This window comes from Artemia franciscana, chromosome 1 (assembly GCF_032884065.1).
Source record: "Artemia franciscana chromosome 1, ASM3288406v1, whole genome shotgun sequence".
Classification (NCBI taxonomy): Eukaryota; Metazoa; Arthropoda; class Branchiopoda; order Anostraca; family Artemiidae; genus Artemia; species Artemia franciscana.
The window spans coordinates 15,218,639-15,242,046 of record NC_088863.1 but is presented as its reverse complement, the minus strand read 5'-3'; the positions used below and the strand labels follow the sequence as shown (position 1 = coordinate 15,242,046).

The 23,408-nt window shown below is 36.7% G+C and overlaps 2 protein-coding genes across 6 annotated transcripts in view; one reads left to right on the top strand and one right to left on the bottom strand.

Annotated features, from left to right (window-relative positions):
- LOC136026191 (lysophospholipid acyltransferase 7-like) overlaps positions 1-23,408 on the top strand; it is a 150,295-nt gene that overhangs the window by 85,846 nt on the left and 41,041 nt on the right. For all 4 annotated transcript variants that reach the window (XM_065702514.1, XM_065702521.1, XM_065702529.1 and 1 more), the window contains one exon: positions 15,049-15,175. In XM_065702514.1, the coding sequence (XP_065558586.1) occupies positions 15,049-15,175 (127 nt within the window). The remainder of the gene's footprint in view (positions 1-15,048; positions 15,176-23,408) is intronic.
- LOC136026211 (uncharacterized) lies at positions 4,483-8,500 on the bottom strand. Of its 2 annotated transcripts, none has more exons than XM_065702550.1 (2): positions 7,421-8,500; positions 4,483-5,540 (listed from the first exon to the last, which is right to left on the bottom strand). In XM_065702550.1, the coding sequence occupies exon 1, from the start codon at positions 8,483-8,485 to the stop codon at positions 7,424-7,426; it is 1,062 nt and encodes a 353-aa protein (XP_065558622.1). In that variant the 5' UTR covers positions 8,486-8,500; the 3' UTR covers positions 4,483-5,540; positions 7,421-7,423. The 2 variants fall into 2 exon arrangements, with proteins under 2 accessions (XP_065558622.1, XP_065558630.1); XM_065702558.1 differs by having other exon boundaries at positions 4,483-4,721.

Sequence of the window (23,408 nt, the reverse complement as noted above, 5' to 3'; positions counted from 1 at the left end):
TAGCTCGTCTTTATTTTTTGAGCTTTGCAAATAAATATCTTAGATTGCATAGCTCGTCTTTATTTTGTGAGCTTTGCAAATGGTTTGAAAAACTGGTTTTAACAGAAGTCTTAGATGCATAGCTCGTCTTTATTATGTGTGCTTAGCAAACGGTTTTGAAAAACTGGTTGTAGTAGATGTCTTAGATTGCATAGCTCGTTTTTATTTTGTGAGCTTTGCAAACGGTTTTGAAAAACTCGTTTTAACAAATATCTCAGATTGTGTAGCTCGTTTTTATTTTGTGAGCTTTGCAAACGGTTTTGAAAAACTGGTTTTAATAGATGTCTTAGATTGCATAGCCCGTCTTTATTTTGTGAGCTTTGCAAACGGTTTGAAAAACTGGTTTTAACAGAAGTCTTAGATTGCATAGCTCGTCTTTATTATGTGAGCTTAGCAAACGGTTTTGAAAAACTGGTTGTAATAGATGTCTTAGATTGCATAGCTCGTCTTTATTTTGTGAGCTTTGCAAACGGTTTTGAAAAACTCGTTTTAACAGAAGTCTTAGATGCATAGCTCGTCTTTATTATGTGTGCTTAGCAAACGGTTTTGAAAAACTGGTTGTAGTAGATGTCTTAGATTGCATAGCTCGTTTTTATTTTGTGAGCTTTGCAAATGGTTTTGAAAAACTGGTTTCAACAAATATCTTAGATTGCATAGCTCGTCTTTATTTTGTGAGCTTTGCAAATGGTTTGAAAAACTGGTTTTAACAGAAGTCTTAGATGCATAGCTTGTCTTTATTATGTGTGCTTAGCAAACGGTTTTGAAAAAATGGTTGTAGTAGATGTCTTAGATTGCATAGCTCGTCTTTATTATGTGAGCTTAGCAAACGGTTTTGAAAAACTCGTTTTAACAAATATCTCAGATTGTATAGCTCGTTTTTATTTTGTGAGCTTTGCAAACGGTTTTGAAAAACTGGTTTTAACAAATATCTTAGATTGCATAGCTCGTCTTTATTTTGTGAGCTTTGCAAATGGTTTGAAAAACTGGTTTTTAACAGAAGTCTTAGATGCATAGCTCGTCTTTATTATGTGAGCTTAGCAAACGGTTTTGAAAAACTGGTTGTAATAGATGTCTTAGATTGCATAGCTCGTCTTTATTTTGTGAGCTTTGCAAACGGTTTTGAAAAACTCGTTTTAACAGAAGTCTTAGATGCATAGCTCGTCTTTATTATGTGTGCTTAGCAAACGGTTTTGAAAAACTGGTTGTAGTAGATGTCTTAGATTGCATAGCTCGTTTTTATTTTGTGAGCTTTGCAAATGGTTTTGAAAAACTGGTTTCAACAAATATCTTAGATTGCATAGCTCGTCTTTATTTTGTGAGCTTTGCAAATGGTTTGAAAAACTGGTTTTAACAGAAGTCTTAGATGCATAGCTCGTCTTTATTATGTGTGCTTAGCAAACGGTTTTGAAAAACTGGTTGTTGTAGATGTCTTAGATTGCATAGCTCGTTTTTATTTTGTGAGCTTTGCAAACGGTTTTGAAAAACTGGTTTTAATAGATGTCTTAGATTGCATAGCCCGTCTTTATTTTGTGAGCTTTGCAAACGGTTTGAAAAACTGGTTTTTAACAGAAGTCTTAGATGCATAGCTCGTCTTTATTATGTGAGCTTAGCAAACGGTTTTGAAAAACTGGTTGTAATAGATGTCTTAGATTGCATAGCTCGTCTTTATTTTGTGAGCTTTGCAAACGGTTTTGAAAAACTCGTTTTAACAAATATCTCAGATTGTATAGCTCGTTTTTATTTTGTGAGCTTAGCAAACGGTTTTGAAAAACTGGTTGTAATAGATGTCTTAGATTTGCATAGCCCGTCTTTATTTTGTGAGCTTTGCAAACGGTTTCGAAAAACTGGTTTTAACAAATATCTCAGATTGTATAGCTCATTTTTATTGTATGAGCTTAGCAAACGGTTTTGAGAAACTGGTTTTAACAAATGTCTTAGATTGCATAACTCGTCTTTATTTTGTGAGTTATGCAAACGGTTTGAAAAACTTGTTTTAACAAATGTCTTAGATTAGTAGGCTGGGGTATTTTAACGTGTAAACTAAAGTAATTTTTCCTGATTATGTCACAAATGTTGGTTTAGAGGTTTAACTTTGAAATGAAGCAAAAAAAAAAAAATGGAAGTTGGTTGCCACCTGAAAAACACTATAGAGATTTAATACGCCCGAGACTTGTCAATTTCTCTTATATCCATCATGCGGAAACTAACTTATTCCAAATAGTTTCTCAACTTTTCAAAGAGCAAAATAACCTCCTCAACATTTTGCCTCCGTGAAAAGATGAAACATTGCTATTGATTTTCCGGTTATTGCTATTGAACTGTGTAACAAAAAATTCTGGCGCATATACATATGTATACGCTTATGTATAGCGGATACACATTTTACGCTATACATAGTTTTAGGCTCTCCCCTTGTTTCCGGTGCAGATTCATGGATGATGTGGTTTGCATTTGGAAACACGGTTTAGTGTCTTTAGACGTTTTCCATAAACATTTAAATAATTTTGACAAAAATGTAAAACTTACAGTGGAGTTTGAAGAAAATGACAAACTACCTTTTCTTGATATCTTATTGATTAAAAGTGATCTCCATTCACTTTTCTCAGTATATAGAAAGCCTACACACAATGGTAGGTATTTGAACTTTCACTCGTGCCACCCTATTTCAGTGAAACGGGGGGTTGTGATTGCACTGGTGGATAGAGCTTTCAGAATTTGTTCCCAGGAGTTTTTAGATTCTGAATTGTTGTATTTGAGGGATGTTTTATTTTGTAATAGCTACCCGATTAAATTCATTGATAAAATAACAAAAAATAGACGCATTAAACACAACAATAGGGTTATTGGGGTTTCACAGTGCACAGAATTAAACTTACCGGAAAGGTTCATTTCTTTTTCTTATGTGCCTGCTTTGGGGGAGATGCTTAAACGAATTTTAGGTAAACATAACATTGATACTTGTTTCCAATCAGTGAGACCATTAGGTAGTTTTCTTAATTCTGGGAAGGATTTAACCTGGGGAGATTTAGTTAGTGGGGTATATAAAATTCCTTGTTCTTGTGGAAAGTTTTATATTGGTAGAACCCACCAACAATTTACTGAAAGATTTATTGAGCATTGCAACTCAATAGAAAAAACCCTACAATTAAGAAAGCCTCCTGAAATTTTTTTTTCGGCTCTAGCTGAACATACATTCTTTCATCCCGAACATTTTATACAATTTGATGAGGCTACAGCTATTTCTAATGATAGAGGTTTTTCTCAGTGGGCGAGGGAGGCTATAGAAATTAAAAAATATATATTTGCTAATCTTTCAATAAATAGAGACACAGGGAATTCAAATATTGACCCAATTTATGATTTTCTTTTGAAAAATGAACCAATAACCAATAAGGGAATTAAAATTTTACACAATCACCACGGGACACGATTACCTACTAGACTAAAAAGAGTTGCTTCAATATTAGCTAACAAGAGGATTATTTCGCAACAGAATAGTTAACTAAGTTTCAATCTTCATAATTTTTCCTCAGTTGCTTTGATGTCCTCATTGAAGTAACTCGAATAGCTCCTTTTCCGTACGTGGATCAGTAGCGACAATTGTATTTATTATTATTGGTGGTAGTTTTATTTGTTTTTAGTTTAGTTTTCTTTTTATCTTGTGCTGAGGACGCCTAGTTTGGATACAGGCAAAATATCCGCGTTGTTTTAGTCTTTCCTCTCTACTGGCAGTAGTCTCGTTTGAGGTTTTTTTTTGTAGAGTTTTATCTCTCTTTGTTGTTCATTGTCATGTCTGGCCAGTTCGGCTTACGAACTTTCTTTCTACTCATTTATGGCTGAATGGAGCTATTCACTTTATTTTGAAAAATTCGTTTTGTCGAAAAATTATAGAAACTTATATTTGTTCGTTTTTTATTGACATAGTCTTTTTCGCGGAAATTTTTTACATCTTTTGTTTTATTTCTATAAGAATTCATAGTTTCGCTTGATATTTGTATGTAAGAGAAAAATAAAACGTTAATTTATAAGTTAAACGAAAACTTACCAAGTTTGAAGTTTGATTGTAATTCTACTCCAAAGAAGGAGCGCCAGCGTAGCTGAGAGTTCAACTGAGATAGACGGGTGCAATCGCCTCAATTGACCAAACCAAACCAGTGTTTTAAAGTCGTTGTAGTATGCGGTGGTTAAGCTCATGATGAAACGCTGAGTTCAACGGGAAGGGAAATTGGGAGGGCAGTTGAACTCTCAGCTACGCTGGCGCTCCTTCTTTGGAGTAGAATTACAATCAAACTTCAAACTTGGTAAGTTTTCGTTTAATTTATAAATTCTACTCCAATAGGAGCGCCTTAGCTTCGCCTCGAGTTAAACTGAGATTTTAAAGTTCAGCATGAGCTAAACCAACACTAATGACCAATAATAGCCCTATTCAATAAAAAGAGGCCGCTGTACAAAATTTCATTTATAGTAAAATAATTCAAATATAACAGAATGCGATGAGTGACTTCAAAAAACAGATAACTGTTTTTCACTTTCAATTGGTTTATTATAAAACCTTGCAAACGTTTTAGCATTTGTCCAGCCTACATATCTTATGATTTGGTCAACATCAACTCCTCTTGCTTTAAGGTGGGACGTTGAGGCAGACCGTGTGCTATGAGCACCGTAAACACTGGTATCTATACCTGCAAGAAATAATACTTCTTTTATCCATCTAGAAATAGATGACTTGGACGCAGCGGTATAAGGCTTACGATATGTAAGAAAAAGTGCGTCGTCTCTATTCAGGTATGACGTCATTCCAATATACCTAGCTAAGTGCGTCACCGGACAAAGGGACGACTCTTGAAAAGGTCGAAATTTAACTACTGATTTGTGGTTTCCCGGTTTCGTTGTTTTTAATAGCACATTAATTTGAAAATCAAAACTTCCATCGTCATTATTTATCATATTGTTAAGTGACAAACTGGCCAACAACTGAACTCTTTCACAAGCCGATAGAATCAATAAAACCGCTAATTTTTGTGTTAGTGTCTTTAATTTAAGGTTTTCGATATCCCAAACTGGCAATCTAAATAGATCGAATACACATTTTACATCCCAAATACTAGAAATCTTGGGTAGGCTAGGCCTTCTATTAAAGACACCTCTCATGAATTTCTTAGTGATGTGATTACTGCCTAACTGAAGGCTTGGTAAAATTGCGGATAAAGCACTCTTCGCAGTATTAATAGCACTGTATCCAACACCTGAGTAAAACAGTTCCGTAAGAAAGGTCAAAGTCTCCGGTACAGTTGCCTCCAAGGCCTGGATTGTGTTTCTTCCACAAAAGTCGATCCATTTTTCAATGTAAACCCTGTACTGACGCTTAGTTGAATCCCGCCATCCATCCATGATAATATCGACTGTGGAAGGAGAATATCCTTGGTGGTGAAGCCCTTGCCGGAGACGACACAAGCCGCTAGGCGTAACGTTTTGGACAATGGATGGTGTAAGGTCGGTTTCTGTGGAAGAGACAAAGTAAAAGTATCATTTGGTAAAAGTATAGGACTTCCTATTAAGAGCTTTAATAGTAAGGGATACCAAACTTGTGTGGTCCAGTTTGGGAAAATCAAAATACCAGTTGCCTGATCTGTCTCTACCTTCTGAAGGGTCCTCAGAAGTAAGCTAAATGGGGGGAAGCCATAAAAGAAATGAGGCTCCCAACTCATTGCAAATGCATCTACGAAAAAACATTCTGGATCTGGTTTCCAAGAAACAAATGGTTTAATCTGAAAATTTAATCTGGTTGCAAACAGATCAATATCTATCGACGGACATACCAACGAATTCAAAATAACGAATATTCTAGAATTCAATTTCCATTCTTTTTCATTATCAAATTTTCGAGATGCTTTATCCGCGATATTGGCAACTCCTGGCACATGCTCTGCAGATATCCACCCTTTATCCTGCAATACTAACTGCCAGATCCTATTTGCGAAATAGTTACACAATTGAGATTTTGTTCCTCCCATTTTATTTATATAAGCTACTGTGATTATATTATCTGAACGCAGCCTGACATGAATGCCCTTAATATCCTGAGCAAAACACTTTAATCCCAGATAAACGGCCTTCGTTTCTAAAACATTGATGTCAAATCCCTTCTCTTCTGAGGACCATTCGCCTGTGGCTGTTTTCATGGAATATTCATCCACGAGTGCCCAGCCTAATTTGGATGCATCACTACACAAATATTTGTCAATTGACCTAGGTTCAATTGCTTTAGACGCATGGTTGGCAATGTTCAACCACCAATGCAATTCGGAAATTACATCGGATGTTAAAGTTAGCCTAGCCGCAAAATCACCCTTCGCGTGCTTGAATTTTCAATGATTCCGCTTTCCGGTAATATAAAGGCCCTAATTCCACTGCTGGGAAGGTTGAAACAAGAACACCTAGAGTTTCGGCCAAATTTTGAATCGTAGTCGATTTTTGACGGAGAACTTTTGAAACTGAATCTAGAACCTTTTCAATTTTTCTTTCCGGCAGGGAGATACACATTAATCGCGAATCTAATAAAAAACCCAGAAATTCTATTCTTTGACTTGGAATGAGAACTGACTTCCCCGGGTGAATTACAAACCCCAGCTCTGACAGTAATTTCACATTTCATAGACATTGTTTTGACATTCTAAAACTGACCTTCCCAGAAGAAGGGTATCGTCTAGATAAACAATTGACATATAACCTTTTCGTCGAAGAAGGGAGAAAACGGGTTTTATAAGTTTCGTGAGAACCCTTGGGGCAGATGATAAGCCGTTTGGCATACATGTGAAAGCATAATAACAATCTACTTCAAAACAAAGCCATAATTATCAACAGGGCATGAATAATAAAAGTCAACAAGGTCAACAGAGGCCATATAACAATTTTTTGTCATTAAAAGAACCGCAGACTGAACACTTTCCATTTTAAAATGGTAATATTTAATACTTTCGTTTAGTTTTTTAAGATTCAAAATAAACCGAGAAGACCCATCTTTCTTTGGGACCGTAAAAACGGGAGAAACACATTCCTTTTATTCTGAACTCGGGTACTTTAATAATAACTCCTTTATGCAATAAAATATAAACTTCTTTTCGTATAGCCTGCATTTCTTCAGGCGTTAAACTTTTGTTTTTTGTTACCAAAGCTTTTAATGGCCTTTTCTCGAATTCAATCTTATAGCCTGAAGCCACAATATTCAAAATATTCAAATCACTTGTTATTGATTGCCATTTTGAGATAAACTTACTAATTCTCCCTGCTTTAAAATTATCAACCAAATGTTTGGACTGCCTATTGAAATTTACAACAAAATCATAAAACTCAAGGTCAGGGTATGTTAAATGGTTCATACCACCTATTTGCGATCCCTTTTCTGAAAGTTCTGGAATTTCGACCTCTCCTGACGGTCCTGGTTCTGCTTTTTTCGATAGAATGGACGGGGAGCCTCGTTCTGCCATCGGCGATAACGGTAGGCCCCCCCTTGCACGTTTTTTGGTCTTCCAAATGATTTTTTCAAATCCGCCACGGATTTGGCTTTGGACGTTGTTTTTGCAACATCTTTGCCAAAAAGAAACTCCGTGACTTTGACTTCGGGAGCGCATAAAGCGGATGCCACCATGGGATCTGGGCTCAACTCGAATTTCATCGCATGGCGTCTTTTTAGACTTAAATCATAATTGGTGAGGCCAAGCATGTGAACTGCATCTGTTAGGTTTTTAACAACCTTTTCTTTGATATGCTCATTTTCGAGCTCAAGAACATCATTTACTGCCTCTAAAACACAAAAGATTGAGTGAACAATTGTCCGCTGCACTTGAAGTGCCTTAGCATCCCTCTGCTTAGCACGTGCTGAGAGAGTGGCCCAAATCTCACTATTCGCCTTGGGAACAACAATTTTATCTGTATTCGCAGGCCTAGGGTGGCGCTCAAATAAATCTTTTAGCTTCCCTATTTCCAAAGGCTCGGAGAAAGCTCTATTTGCAACTTTGGCAAGTTTTTTATGGATCTTGGGACCCTCTTTGTTACCAGAACGTTCCTCAGAAATCTTTTTGAATAGAGAGTCATTTGACGTGTTTTCTTTTAATCTTTTACCTTTTCGCTTTTCCGGAGAAGCCTTCCGATTTTTGTCATGGATTTTTACGGGGCTCACAGAGCCAGTTCTTATGGTTCTAGAACCTATTTGTGGGCTCCGAGAGCTAGATTTGTCATTCCTAGAACTAATTTGAGGGCTCCGAGAGCCATATCGAGCATGAGTTTGAAACTCTGGGCTCCGAGAGCCACTATTTGTTCTATGATCACTATCACTCTCACTTGAGAGTATTCTGCGACGCGAATGAGCTTTATTTCGCCTTCCACGTTCATAATCTTCATCAACTAAACTATCCAATAGTCCAATCACTATTTCACTGTCATTCATTATTTAATTTGGTCTGAATCAAAGCGAATGCGAACGTCAACTGGTTTGGTTTGGTCAATTGAGGCGATTGCACCCGTCTATCTCAGTTTAACTCGAGGCGAAGCTAAGGCGCTCCTATTGGAGTAGAATTCCTCAAAAATTCTATATATGTTCTTTGACAGCCTTGGATACTAGGGTGACCGGATCTCGTAAAGAGAGGAACAAATTTCGGAATTTTGTCTGTCTTCCAGATATTTAGATAGCCGAAATTTGAGTTCGATTAAATGACGTTAACCCGTGCCGCTCGTCGCTCAAAGAACCATAACTCCAGAACGGTAAATAATAAAAACCCACCTAATACCTCAAAAGAAAGCCAATATTGTTCTCCAAAATTCATATTCTATACTTAATTGTTGTTATTTAAAGTCAAACCGGTTTACAACAGTATTTAGCCCCAGAAATGTGACCTTATACCACTAGGAACGCACTTTGTGTTTTTTGTTGTTAACTGATAATTTATTTTGTGGTATATTTTTTAGTTTAAAGCGGAAATATAATTAAAAAAAGTAATACTAATAATTCTAATGACATTTTTTATTTTAAAATATAAAAGTCACTTATATAATACACACAGAACAGACACGGAAATGATACAGACGTAGTACAATCATGAGTTGATAATTTTACATTGCTATACTAGAGCTTTTGTTAAAGTAGTTTTTGAAACATCAGAATGTATTGCTTTTGGCCTTTATCTTTTGTCTGAAAGTTGTTAAAGTTTTTTTTTTTTTAATTTAATATCGTCAACTCCTTATAATTGTTTGACAATTTTCAATCCTTCTTGGAAGCCATAATCTTGAGGCCAAGTGTTTGGCTGTTAGTAAATCTGTTTTTATATTAAATCGGTCAAAGAATGTCAATTGTTTGTAAATTTACCAGTCCTCCATAAATTACCTGTTTTAATTTTTCTTTCCCGACTTTAGGATTTACAACTCTAGTGTGCTCTGATGTTTCATCGGTGGCACCGAGCAATTTATTAGCCATTAACAATTTTCCGCTGTCTGTAATGGTGGGGATGGAAAAAAAGATAATCCCACCAACTCTGCATTCAAATGGTTCAAAAATTTGGTCAGGGCTATTTCTGCAATGCTGTTGTCAAATTCTTTATAGTCTAGCAGGTTGTGTAAAATACCTAAACCTTGCTTCGGTGCAAGATGGGCTTTTGGAATAATTGAACGAAGCTTCGCAGTAAATTTTTACTAAAAAAGCAGATATGGCACGCGCAGAACTTTGCTCTTCTTCAGACATCCTAAATTGACCGCAAAAATGAACATTTTAAAGCCGTAATTGGCCTTTGCTATCCACCTAGCGTAATGAATGGCTTTTGGAGTTCTAAAACCCACAACATTGCCGTATAAAGATCCAGTAAATACCAGAGGCAACTGAAATACCTCCTTATAGTCATCCCTGGGGCGGCTCTAAATTAATTTGGTTTCGAATTCAGCTGTAACATTTGCAATTACTTCTCGAGTTTGCTGCTTTTGTACTAGATTGTCACTGATACCTGTGTCCTGTTTTCCTTTGTGTATCTTGGGCTACCCTGTTAGGAATGTCGTAAAATGTCTAAGTGAGGCCAAGTAGTTGATCCTATATTTGTGTCGTACAGAATTTCCAAGATATGACAGCAAGCTAGGTATAGCAACTCTTCTGAACGTTTGCTCCAATGACACATGCTCTTTTGAATTCTCGCGTGTTGGATGCTGAAGTGTCAAAGCACATCGCTTTCACGGTGTTGGGAAGACTCCATTCATGTAGTTATTCATATACGGCTTGCTCCCCACCAGAGTTGTTTGCTGTTACAGGAACTCCCAGCAACTGTTGCTTTTCGCCATATGAAATTGCAATAGCTATTCGCTCATATTGTTCATTTTTTAAAACATCCGGTACAAGTTTACCGTCCCAATGGACAGTCAGGGGCTCTTTTACTCGATGAAGTTAAGATTTAGTGCTTCTAGAGCTGCTATTAAAATTCTCGTGATATTTCTGTCTGTTACATCGATCTAAGAAAATGGACAATTTCATGTTTAAAATGTCTTTAATACCCCTTGCAAATGAAACTTATATAGTAAAAGATTAAATTTTGACAAAAGGCTCATTATGCCTGAAACTATGCCTCATTATGCCTGGTGTTATTACCACGCACAACTTTCTTTTCCCACAGCATATGGAGTATGGATGAGAATACCTAGAACACCAAACAGAGGCCACTCGAGATTGTTGCTGAGATAGGATCATGTCCAGTGGGAAAAGCAACTTCTGCAAATAGATGACAAACTGTGACGATTCTTGCCTGTGTTTCAGCATCTGGAAGCTTAATTTCACCAATACTTGTCAGATTACCATGTGATCATATTAACTTTGCCTCCAAATATGTCAACAAACTGCAACCACGTGATCTTGGGGTCTTATACTCTCTGAAAGCTATTTCCAGTTTCTCTGTATGAAATTCCCCGGTTTCTTGGAGCACTTGGTTCTAGGTATTAACCCTCCCCTGGAAAATAATCCCTCGCGGAAAATACCCAGGATAAATACCCCCCATTGAAAATGAAGCTTTTCAATTTTGAGAATGTTATTTGAGTTCTGTTTATTTTAATTTCCGTTGGGATAAGGAATTTTGGTACTTGTGTAATATGCGCCACTCACTCAAGTTTACGCTATGTACAACTTGAGAAGAAAACTTCAGTTTCTTCGTTAGTTTCTTTCAGCTTAGCACAAGACTAGACAAAGACAAGTGGCAGAATATATGGGAAATGTATAATTTGGCTATATATTTGTGCATAAGGGGGGAGGGGATAAAATATTTAGACAGTTTGAAATCAGAAAGGAATTCTTACTTAATAATAGGCAGAATAATTGTACCTTACAAATTTTGCATGCAGATACCCCCCCCCCAATGTGCAAATATATAGCCCAAATTTGTTTGTAAAGTAATTAAGAAACTAACAAAAAATCGGTTTTTTCTCGAGTTTTACACATCGTAAACTTGAGCGAGTGGCGTATAGTACACAAGTACTGGGATTTTTCACGGAGAGAGAGCCGGATCTTCCGTATTATTAAAACCAGTCAAAAATAAAATTAAAGAAAAACAAGTTTTTTCAACTGAAAGTAAGGAGTGACATCAAAATTTTAAACGAACAATGATTATTACGCATATTAAAGGATTTATCCCCTCCACAAGACCTTGCACTTTACGCTTAAGTTTTTACTGTTTGTCCTAATTCTTTAAGAATAATTCCTGAAGCACAATTACTGTTTAATTAGAACAGTAAGCTTTGTTTTAAAATTCTATACAAAAAACTTTAGAGTAAAGAGCGAGGTCTTGAGGAGGAGGCAACCCCTTTTATATACGTAATAATTTCAGTACTTTTTAAGGGTTGATGTTGCTCCTTACTTTTAGATGAAAAACTTGTTTTTTTTCCCTTACAGATAGTATTTGTTAATGGAGAACATACGGAACAAGTTTTTTAATGAAAAGTGAAGAGTGAAAAAAAAAAGATCAAAGTAAAAACTCTGGAATCTAATAGAAAAAAGATATGAAATATTTGTCTCTTGAAAAGGAATAATTCAATAAAAAATGAACAGAAATTAATTTAAAAAACAAAAACAAAAACGAGTATGTCAGGTAATAGTACAGGGGCTCATTAAGCCAAAAATGAGTAGAAATGAATTCAAATAATTTTCCAAGCGTAAAACTATCACAAATTACCACCGATAAATGAATCAAACCCAAAACGAGCAAATATTACAATAAATCACTGATTCAAACTCAGAACGAGCAAAAATTAAAATGAAGGCACAATAAAAAAAAGCTTCAGCGTAAAGAGCGACATCTTGAGGAGGAGGCAACTACTTTTATATACGTAAGAATTTCTGTTCGTTTTAAGTTCTGATGTTGCTCCAAACTTTCAGTTAAAGAAACTTGTTTTTTTTTTCTATTTAATGTCTGATCGTTTTTAAATAGTACCGATAAATCCGGCTCTCTCCGTGAAGAATTCCGGTACTTGGCGTATTATACGCCACTCACTTAAGTTTACGATGTGTAGAACTCGAGAACAAACCAGTTTCTTCGTTAATTTCTTCGTTACTTTAGAAAGAAAATTGGGCTATATATTTGCACTCTAGGGGGTAGCGGCTATAGCGGGTCCGCATGCAAAATGTGTTAGGTATAATTATTCTGTGTGTGACTTCAAACTGTCCAAATGCTTTAACACCATCAAGCTTCACTGCAGGTTTTCACTCGTCAGGTATTTGTCCATTCAATGACGATATTTTTGTCAGTGACAACTTTTTCCCATCAGCTGTAACTGACCAATTTAATTTTTAGTGTAACTGACCATCCGCTGTATTTGCCCATTTAATGACGATATTTTTGTCAACGACAGCTTTTTCCCATCAGCTGTAACTGACCAACCATTAGATGAGCCTACATCTGACCCAAGAGATGAACACATGCCTTCGTCAAATCCAAAAGCTCGTCCGAGAGGGGCTACATAAAGAATTCAATCAATACCAAAGTCAAGAAAGGCCACGTAAAGAAGTCAAGGCCATATCGAGAGGTCAACCAAAAGGAGTCTGCAGAATACTGACGGTTACTGAAGAGAAAAAAGAGATTGGGGAGCAGGCTATGCTTTGAAAAGCTAATAAAGTGAAAGATGCTCTCACAAACAACTCTACAACCTAGAAAAGTTTTTAGTCTTGGAATATGTTTCAGAATCCGATGAAACGGATACAAAGGAAGGACCTTCAGTCGAGAACAGCCCTCCTTTTTCTGCTTTAAATTAAGGCAATTTTGTTGTCGTTCTGGAAAAAGAAAGAAAGAAGTAAAATGCCATAATGTTGGTGAAGCTATTTCAAAACTTACAGAGGAACAAGAATTAAAAGTTCAATATTTCAAAAGAACTGCTTCATTGTTAAAGTGTGTCCCTACTGACGATTCCTACTGGTATAGTTTCACTGATATCACATCTGTCTTGCCAACTCCTGAGCTTTCAGGACAGACTAAAAGACAAGCAGGTAGGACACTTCGTGGATGCTCATGATCAATCGAAATTTGAAATACCGTAAACACATGAACAGTACTTTTTTTTAATCCTTATTTTACACAATTCTACTTATTTCTTTCTGTTTTTAAAGTTCGCTCCATTATGTCTATTAAATAGCTGATTTTTTTCTCAAGATTACATATTAGGGTCCGTCCCAAGTATGGTCATCACCTGTCCCATCTATAGAGCTCTGATCCATAGGTGGGACAAAAAGAGGGGTAGTGAAATTAATACCTTTCCTTAACACTGAGTGAGCTCCCAGTTTTAGACCTTGTTGATAACTTTTTAGTTGATGCCAAAGACGCTAAGAAATTTTGTTTTATCATCACAAAGCATGAAGGAGTTGGAGACAAACTAAACAGATTGTCCCATTACTGATGCTCTCTCCTATGTATTGTTTAGATAGACTATGTTACACCATTTTTATAGTCCTTTAGCTGTAATTATGCTCTTAGATGTATTAGAAGCATTCTTATGAATGGTGTTTGATGGTATTTCTGGTAAAAATCTGAGGGTCAATTTTGTACATCTCCTTTCGTAATAAGATAAAATGATCATGGAGGCATTCAGCTAAATTTCAAATCAACTACATCATAAGATAATTCAGAAGCTCAACGTAATAATACAACTATTTTTCTGTCTAAATCTGACTAAATGGATAAAGTATTAGTTTACTTACTCCCAGATCAGGTTTGTCACGAATAAACGAAAATAATTGACGAGGTTCGAATAAAAAGGCCACGCTAATGGGATCATGCGTCTCGAATCAATGTCTTCCCAACCATGTTTGGTTCTGAATTCTTCTGGCCTCCAGAGGAGTGGTGGACAACCGACCACGGTTGTTCGTTCCCTTGAAGATGAGGGAAGAGTTCTAAAAACATCCATAAACGAGCTCTGTTGGCTAAGGATCGTCGGACGTTAAGGTCATCTGTTGCTGCCCTATACGCCACTAGGCGTTCTTAAAAGATAAAAAAAAAAATACAGAACTGTACTCAACGGTCCCTACTGGGGATGCTAATCACCCGCACATGGCTTTTCAGCCAGGAATTGCAATGGGGGGGAGGGGCAGGAGGACTGCCACCTTGTGCCTTCACACACCCTTCCTGTTTACCTTCCGCATATTTTTCTAGGTACCTATTTTTTCCGGCTACCTATGTGGAGCTGTGGCGACTCTGGTTTCCCGCCACTGACCTTCGTTCCAAACTAAATAACCAGCGACACCAGAAATAGAATCCTTGCTCTTCAAAGAATTTGAAGTCTAGCTTGCTAACCACTCGGCTGGAACGGATAAAAAAGGGGGCATTAATCTTCCAAAATACATAGAACATACCTTACGACACGCGGGGCTGAACCAGGAAATCAAAATGCGCGGTTTTCACCATGCCTCTTGCGCGTGTGACGGATGTCAAAAGTTGTATTTTCCAGTTGTGTATACACGCTTTATTTATTTGTTTCTGTCACTTATTTTTTCTCTTATTTTAGGATCCTTGTTACTATGTTCGTCTCTGCTTTTTGGCATGGTTTATACCCTGGTTATTATTTAGCCCTTTGCTCAGCTGCCGTGGCCGTATTTTGTGAGGACGTCTTTATTAAAAAGTTAAAAAGCAGGGTAAGTATTTCTATTTCATCAGGTGAGTCAAAATTTGATTGAAACTGCTAGAAGAATCTGCTTCTTTTGTAAGAGTAGTGTACTACCATTTCTGAGTATCCTAATCCTTAGAGTACATTTCTGAGTATATTAAGTACAAACTTTAATTTTTCTCCAGATGTTTATGAAAAGAGTGTGTCAAACAGTTCATGGTAACGAACTGTAGTAAGGAGCGACCCGGCTCAATAGTAACCGAAACTCTAAAAAATGGAATATTGATACTAATAGTTACATCAAAAGAATCGCATTTTAATGCTGATTTTAAATATATAAATTTCATCAAGATCAGTTATACCCATCAAAAGTTACGAGTCTGAGAAAATTTGCCTTGTTTTAGAAAATAGGGGGAAACCCCCCAAAAGTCAAACGACCTTAACGAAAATCACACCATCAGATTCAGCGTATCAGAGAACCCTTTTGTAGAAGTTTCAAGCCCCTACCTACAAAAATGTGGAATTTCGCATTTTTTGCCAGAAGACAAATCACGGATGCGTGTTTATTTGTTTGTTTTTTTTTTCCCAGGGGTGATCGTATCGACTCAGTGGTCCTAGAATGTCGCAAAAAGGCTCATTCTAACGGAAATTAAAAGTTCTAGTAACCTTTTTAAGTGACCGAAAAAATTGGAGGGCACCTCGGCCCCCTCCTATTTTGTTCATATTTTCCCCGAAGTCACCGGATAAAATTCTGATATAGCCATTTTATTCACCATAGTCGAAAAACCTAATAACTATGTCTTTTGGGACGACTTACTCCCTCGCAGTCCCCTTGGGAGGGGCTGCGAGTTACAAACTTCGACCTGTGTTTACATATAGTAATGGGTACTGGGAAGTGTAGAGACGTTCTCAAGGGGATTTTTTTGGTTGGGGGGGGGGAGAGTTGAGGGGAGGGGTTACGTGGGAGGATCTTTCCATGGAGGAACTTCTCATGGGGGAAGAGACTTTCAATGGAGGGGGCGCAGTATTTTCTAGCATTATTTAAAAAAAAAATGAAAAAATAAATATGAAAAGTTTTTTCTACTGAAAGTGACGAGCAGCATTAAAATTGAAAACGAGCAGACATTATAACGCATATGAGGGGTTTAACTCCTCGTAATACCTCGCTCTTTACGCTAAAGTATTTTTAGTAATTACAACTACTTATTCTACGGCCTTTGTGATTCGGGGGCCATTCTTAAGTAATTGGGATAAAATTTAAGCTTTAGTGTAAAGAGCAAGGTATCGACGAGGGGCGAGCCCCTTATATACGCAATAAAACATACGAATACAGAAGTTCGCTACGTAAGTTAATTCGTAAGTTACGTATATTTTTTACTTATGAAAACGTTCGTAAAAAATTTAAACTTAATGCCTCTTTAAGTAATCAAAAAATTGGAGAGCAACTAGGCCTCCTCCCTCACTCCTTTTTTCACAAAATTTTCCGATTAAAACTATGAAAAAGCCATTTAGCCAAAAAAATTAATATGCAAATTTCGTTTTAATTATTTATGTGCGAAGAGCCAAGATCAAAACATACATAAATTCGAAAACGTCCAGAAATTAAACAAAAAAAAACAAGTTTTTTAAATGAAACTAAGGAGCGGCATTAAAACTTAAAACGAACAGAAATTACTCCGTATATGAAAGGGGCTTTTCCTCCTCAATGCCCCGCTCTTTACGCTAAAGCTTTTTACTGTTTTAAAAAGTAGACTTAAGAGAAAGAGTCAAACTTTAGCGTAAAGAGCGGGGCATTGAGGAGGAAAAGCCCCTTTCATATACGGAGTAATCTCTGTTCGTTTTGAGTTTAATGTCGCTCCTTACTTTCATTTAAAAAACTTGTTTTTTTTTGTTTAATTTCTGTGCAAAGGCTTGCTTTAGCCCTGTTTACAAATTCCTATTTGATGAATCTGAACCACACTTTAAAATTATCCGAAATATTGTGTTGCTTTTATCGAAGAAGAAGAAGAAATAAAAAAAAACTATTGGTGATCTGAATCTATAAAGACTGTTGAATTACGTGTCCAAGGGGAGAAAATAATAAAATTGGCTTATTTTATTCTTAACAATTACCCTCTTGTTTTTATCCTTGGAAATTTGTAACATAAAAGGTTAGATTTTCAATGACATGCAAAATCAATTTCGATTTAATGGTGTGTTTCCTTCGGCTTATTCAGGCTTTTGTATAACAAAACGTTTCTCTTAAAATATTGATACCTGCTACCTGGGCATCTTGAATTATTCAGTAACTCAAGGCCATATCTAAGTGCGGCTGCCCGGTTTTACCCCCTGCCCTCCCAAAATATGTATCTGGCTCGTAAAAAAAAAATATAATAAAAATGCATATAAACAAATTTTTGATGCGTTCGTAAAAAAAAAATTGTAGAACCAACCCTGCCCTCCCCCCCTCCGCAAGTAAAAATCGTGAATACACCCTTGCAGTAATCTTAAGTTTTTGTGGTTCTCTTGAAATTCTAGTTCTAAATTATTGACAATTACAAGGAGGGGGATATTTTTTCAAAGTCTAGGGGGTGAGCAAGTTAGTGTCTGTTTTGTTTTGTAAGAAAAATGCTAAAAAGACATTGTTTAGTGGAAATACCCAAAAATTTATTTTTCAAAATCTGGGAGGAGGAATCTAGAGGGACACATCCTCTCCTGCCCTGTCTCTAATTGATGGCACTCCTACTTTTTGGTTTGATATATCGACGAATGTTTCTTGGTCAATCCAGTTAGTATCTTTTTTGTGGACAAACCGTATCAATGTCATGTTTAAACAGCCGTCTTAATTGTTTTTTTCTAACATTTGCTTTGGTAAAACGATTCTAGATAGAGCCTGGATCATCTTATACTTAGCTTGCTTGTCACTAATGGAGGCCGTCACAATATCGGCTATCCTTGGAGGCGTAATTAAATATGACGGATATATCACAAATGTTTGTTCTGGCGTTAGTGGAAGATATCCTTCATAAGAAACTGCCAAAAGATAAATAGTACTTCTGGTTACCAAATTATGGTTTCTCTTTTAGTTTCGTTTTCACTGAGGACTGCTACTGATTCTATAGCGGAAATATTTTTGTACATTTTATTTTATCTGTGACTGCCTTAGCTGAAAAGTGCCTCATTTCTTGGAAATATTTTTTTTTCTTGTAAGAAAAAATTTGAGGGACACAAAACAGCAGAAACCAAAAAAAATAGCATCTGTTTTGCCTGTTTTAAGAATATTATTATCATGCTTCTGCGCAAGGGAAGGTAGATTTTCAAGAGTTTGACCTGAGTACAATTATTCCCTTACTATACCTGCACAAAGGGGGCTGATTGAAAGGCAAAAGATGCAAAAGTGTGTTATCTGAAAGTTTTTTCTTCTCTTTTGCTAAGGAACGATATTGACTACGTTAGGAAAAATGTCTGCATATATCAGTTTTTCAATCACTGATTTAGTTGAAAAATTCCCTCAATTTTCTTGGAATTTTTTTCTAGAATTGTTTTTTAAAGCTGAGGGATACACAACAGCAGGCCAAATAAATGACACTTGAAGATTTGGAATTGTAATTTTTTTAATTTTTTTTTTCTTTTACTTGGGATCACTATTGATTATGTAGCCGAAGTTTTGGTATATAATAGTTTTTCAATCAATCATTTAGTTGGGAATTTTATATTTCTTGGAATATTTTTGTGTGAAAAAAAGAACAATTGGAGACTAAAACAGCAGGTCATAAAAGCGGAAGTATTGAGCAATCAAATTGTTAAGAAATGTAGAACTTAATACAGAAGCATTAAATTAATCTCGACGGATGAATTTTTGTCCTTTCATCAGCCCCCTTTGTGAGTAGTGATGCCTCAATGTATTTTACGACAACCTTATCCCACCATCCTGACGACACATTTCGCGCTATTCCGACTGCACATATTCTACCATTCCAACGACTACCAGCAGGTGTTATTGTTATGTAATGGCATACTACACCTGTTTGTTACGTAATAGGGGGATTGTTTGTTGACGTATGCAAATGTTTTCTTCAAGATTTCTTTAGTTTCTACATAATAGGACTTGTCAGGGTTCAGGATCTGCGGGGAAGTTCCGTTTGCAAAACATCGATCTTGGTCCAGTATTTACATGTAAAGATGACGTAATCTGACATGACTTGTTTTGGCTTCGGTGGAGCTTTATAGTCCAGCAAAAACTGGTTTTGAAGGTCTACAGCAAGTGAGTTGTTAGATATCACGAATCATTCACCTCAGTATTGAAAAAGAGTTCAGTTTGTCAACATTGTGGATATTAATCTTGATATATTCTTTAATGATGGATTCTTTTAATCTATTTGTTATTGAAGGCGCTAGCAATGGTGAAATAAAACCTAGAGTGTCTAACGTAGTACTTGAAATTAGAAAGGGTTGTCAGCTAACCCTAGAATGGGACGAGATGTTTGCATGATATGTAATATCATTGAGCAAATAACTTTTCTTCAAATCGGAAGAACACTAATGCTTTGCGGCAAAAGTGAACCAGTCTATAAAAAAGGAGTGAGTTTGTTACATTTTTTTGGATATTTTACTAGCGAGAAAGAATTTTCATTCTTTGGTAGTCTATAATCGGTTGTGAGAGTATCAGAGTTGAACAAAAATCATACGAAATCTAGTGACTTTGGGAAAATGTTTGATTCTTGATGATTTTTAAGAGCTATCTCTTAAAAGAAAAGTATTTTCTCAAAGAATGCTTACCGATATAATGACAAATGATTCTCCGTCTTTTACGTCGTGGGCCAGATGCATTCACTGAATTTATTGACATACTAATTGAAACAAAACAAAATGATAATATCGATTTGCTTTCAAGTACTACTTGGAAATTCATTTATCATTCTGTGAACAACTCTGAATTCTGAACGAAGAAATACCCTTTTTCTGGAATTTTAACAAAAGATGTTTGGCAAGTTTTTATGGATTCCTTTTACAATCACTCGACAAATGAAGATCGCTTATAGTGATATTGTGTGAAACCTGTCTGTGCGTCTGTCTAGTTTTTAGCAAGAAATTGGACATTTATTTTGGCCATTAAGCAGTGTGAATATAATTAGCAAATCAGTTAAGAGACTTAGTAGCAAGAGCCGTGGTATCCGCCGGACTTACCCCTTAAATTGCGGGCGCAAGGTAGTCAGAGCCTTCAACGCTTCCCTTACTTCTCTCGTAAGGAAACCACCAAAAAAATGGTAGTTTCTATACATGTGTGTTCAGTTTCGAATTTTCTGCAGCGGAACATTACACAAGAAAAAGATAAAGTTATCAAGATTGCATCGAAATTTTTAGCAAAAGATGCGATAAAGTAGGCACAGGGTGTGTGAAAAGTGCCTTGATATTTGATGCTCTTGAAAGTGCAGGGGTTCACATTCAAGCGTCACATTTTTGGCAGATTTCCATGATCTGTAGAGTGTTTTTTAAGGCGCAAGGAGGAGCTACCCCTTTTTGTTGCAGTTAATCCTTGTGACGTACAAGGTATCCCTAATGAACCAAGAACTATTGTAGCATCTCGTCTAAACGAGTGCGCGAGGATGTTAAATTTTCTCGTTGAAAAGCAGGAAACCTAGATACAGCCCACAGGCCCAGTAGTCTGGCCCTCAGTGTCAGCTCAAGTGCAACCTTCTATTCCTGTCTAGCAGTGTTCCGAACAACATGAATATTCGAAATGAAGTTAATCAACGGGAGTTTGTGATAAAACTTGGTTGTGCCGATAAGATGCTGAATATTGTGGCTAAAAAGACAAGATTGTAATACATATGTCTGATGAACAGTCAGCGGATGCTGCTGTTTGCTGCAATACCGAACACGCTAAATATTCGAGCGAAGGTAGGGAGGTTCGAGTATGCTGGCATTATTAGGATGGACCAAGACCATAACGTTTCACAAATACCTATTCTTGTTAGCAGTGTGAACAGTGCAGCCAGATTCGGTAATACGTCCTTAGTTCAGTTAAAATTCATATCGAAAGATAAATTAGATCGTGCTGTTAAACACGAAATCAAGATTGAATATGATTTATTTCGAGTTACGTTGCCGATTGAGAAACCGATGCAATGTCACAATTGTCAAGGCTTTGGTCATTTTGATAGCGACTGTTCCAATCCAACTAAATGCAGCAAATGCGCCAGTAATCATAGTAACCATGACAGACGCTGTCAGGTGCAGTCCTTCACTTGTGCCAACTGTGGTGGCAGTCATCGGAGCAACAATCGGTCATGTTCAGAGGTCAAGAAGCACCAAGGGCCGGATGTTAGACATGAAACTATAAGCCGTGCCTGTTAATTTGGGCTCTACTCCTAGTGAAATAATTTTTGTATGTTTTTCATAATATTAATGGCACCCGGGAGAAATTAGGAACTCTTGAGAACCTGTTATTTAAGTATGATATTGTCTGTTTAGCCAAACATTTGCTTAATGTAGATAATTATCCAATGCTAGAAGTTTTGTCTGACCGTTTATTTTTTATTAGACCTGCTCAAAATACTATTGGCCGTCCAACGGGTGGCTTATTAGCTGCTGTAAATCACAAGTTTCGATATAGTTGTTTTGAATCTAGAAATCTATAGCTCGCAGTTTCTTTAGGTAGTATTGCTCTTGTATGTGTTCATATGCCAACTAATTACTGAAATTCAACTTCTAGCCGACAAAATGCGCCAGTTTGCGCGTCCCTATAAAAATTCCTGTATAAATTTAAGCCATCAAATAAATCGCTTGTCATATGTGATGACCAACTCAAACCTCACCTTTTACACGGTTGCTCCTTTCTGCAAAGCCAAGCGACATATTTTTGCTTTCAAAGTCCAAATCGTTCTCTTATATTCACCGTTCTGGTTCCACTTCCGATTTTGATTGGTTCTCTCGAATATCCTGGAACTTCTGAGTATTATTGTTGCCGTGTCTGTTGATATGTTAACAAGTGACCATTCACACAAAGTTTTGTATGAATGTTTTTATTCCAAAAATCTGTCAACAGCCTCGGTAGTTTTGGAAGATGCATTGGCATAGTATTGATATGCCACCATATCAAAGTGTTTTGGATTCTATGCTGTCTAAAATCAAAATTCCTTCTCACTTTCTTTCTACAACGCTGAATGGCAGCAGCCTTGATCTAGATTGCTATCTTACTGAGATTACTCATTCGACTGAAGTAGTCACCTCAGCGGCAGCACCGTCTAAGAGAATTACTGTTGGTGCACTGAAAAACTGCTGGAGTGATGACCCAGAGCTACAACTTGCTAAGAACCATTATAAGTTTTGGCTTAAGATCTGGGTAGAATGTGATCTTCCCAGATCTGGTTTAATTTTTAGGATCTTTAAATTGACTAAAAAATAGTACCGGAAAGCTGTACCTCTCTTTAAGAGAAGACAACTATCTATTATGTCTCGTGATATCCGAAATCATCCGCAGGTACTATGGAGCAACGTATCAAAGTTCACCACATTGTCTTGTTTGCATCCTAACCCTGTTGGTGTAACTTCCTGGGAAAAACACTTCTCGCTGTTCACTGATAGCCCCCGCCACTGGACACATATTTACGGCACATTCTCTTTCACCATTTTTCTCAACTAGTTCATAGCTCAAATCTTGTTTCTATCACGCCATCGTCAGTTCTTATGCTAATTTGTCTCCTTAAAAATAGAAAAACTCATGGTTTTGACTGACTCCAACCTGAACATTTGATTTGTGGTACCGCAAAACTAGTTGAGCATATGACGCTACTTTTCCAAGCTTGTATTGCGCAGGAAATGGTACCGACTGCACTCTGCGAGGGCATTGGTACTGACTGCACTGTGCGAGGGCATTGTGACGTCTTTCCCCAAAAAGAATAAGGACCCTTAATATTGTGACCTTTATCGTCCAATTGCGGTTTGTTCAGTTATTGCAAAATTATTTTAAAAGATTGTTCATTTAATAATATCGAGTAGGTGTGATCTTTGAGATAATCAGTCTGGTTTTCGTGCGGGTCTTGGTGTTGGGAATGTACATGCAGTTTTCATGTCTATTTTGGAGAGGTAGGAGAGAATGAAGAAACCTTCACATGTTTGTGCAATATGTATATATAAAGCATTTGGTAAGGTGCGACCCGGCTCAATAGTAACCGAAACTCTAAAAAATGGAATTTTGATACCAATAGTTACATCAAAAGAATCGCATTTTAATGCTAATTTTAAATTCATCAAGATCAGTTATACCCATCAAAAGTTAC

What these genes read in the sequence shown, in the direction of transcription:
- LOC136026211 (XM_065702550.1), bottom strand. Translation starts at nt 8,485, where the DNA reads ATGAATGACAGTGAAATAGTGATTGGACTATTGGATAGTTTAGTTGAT.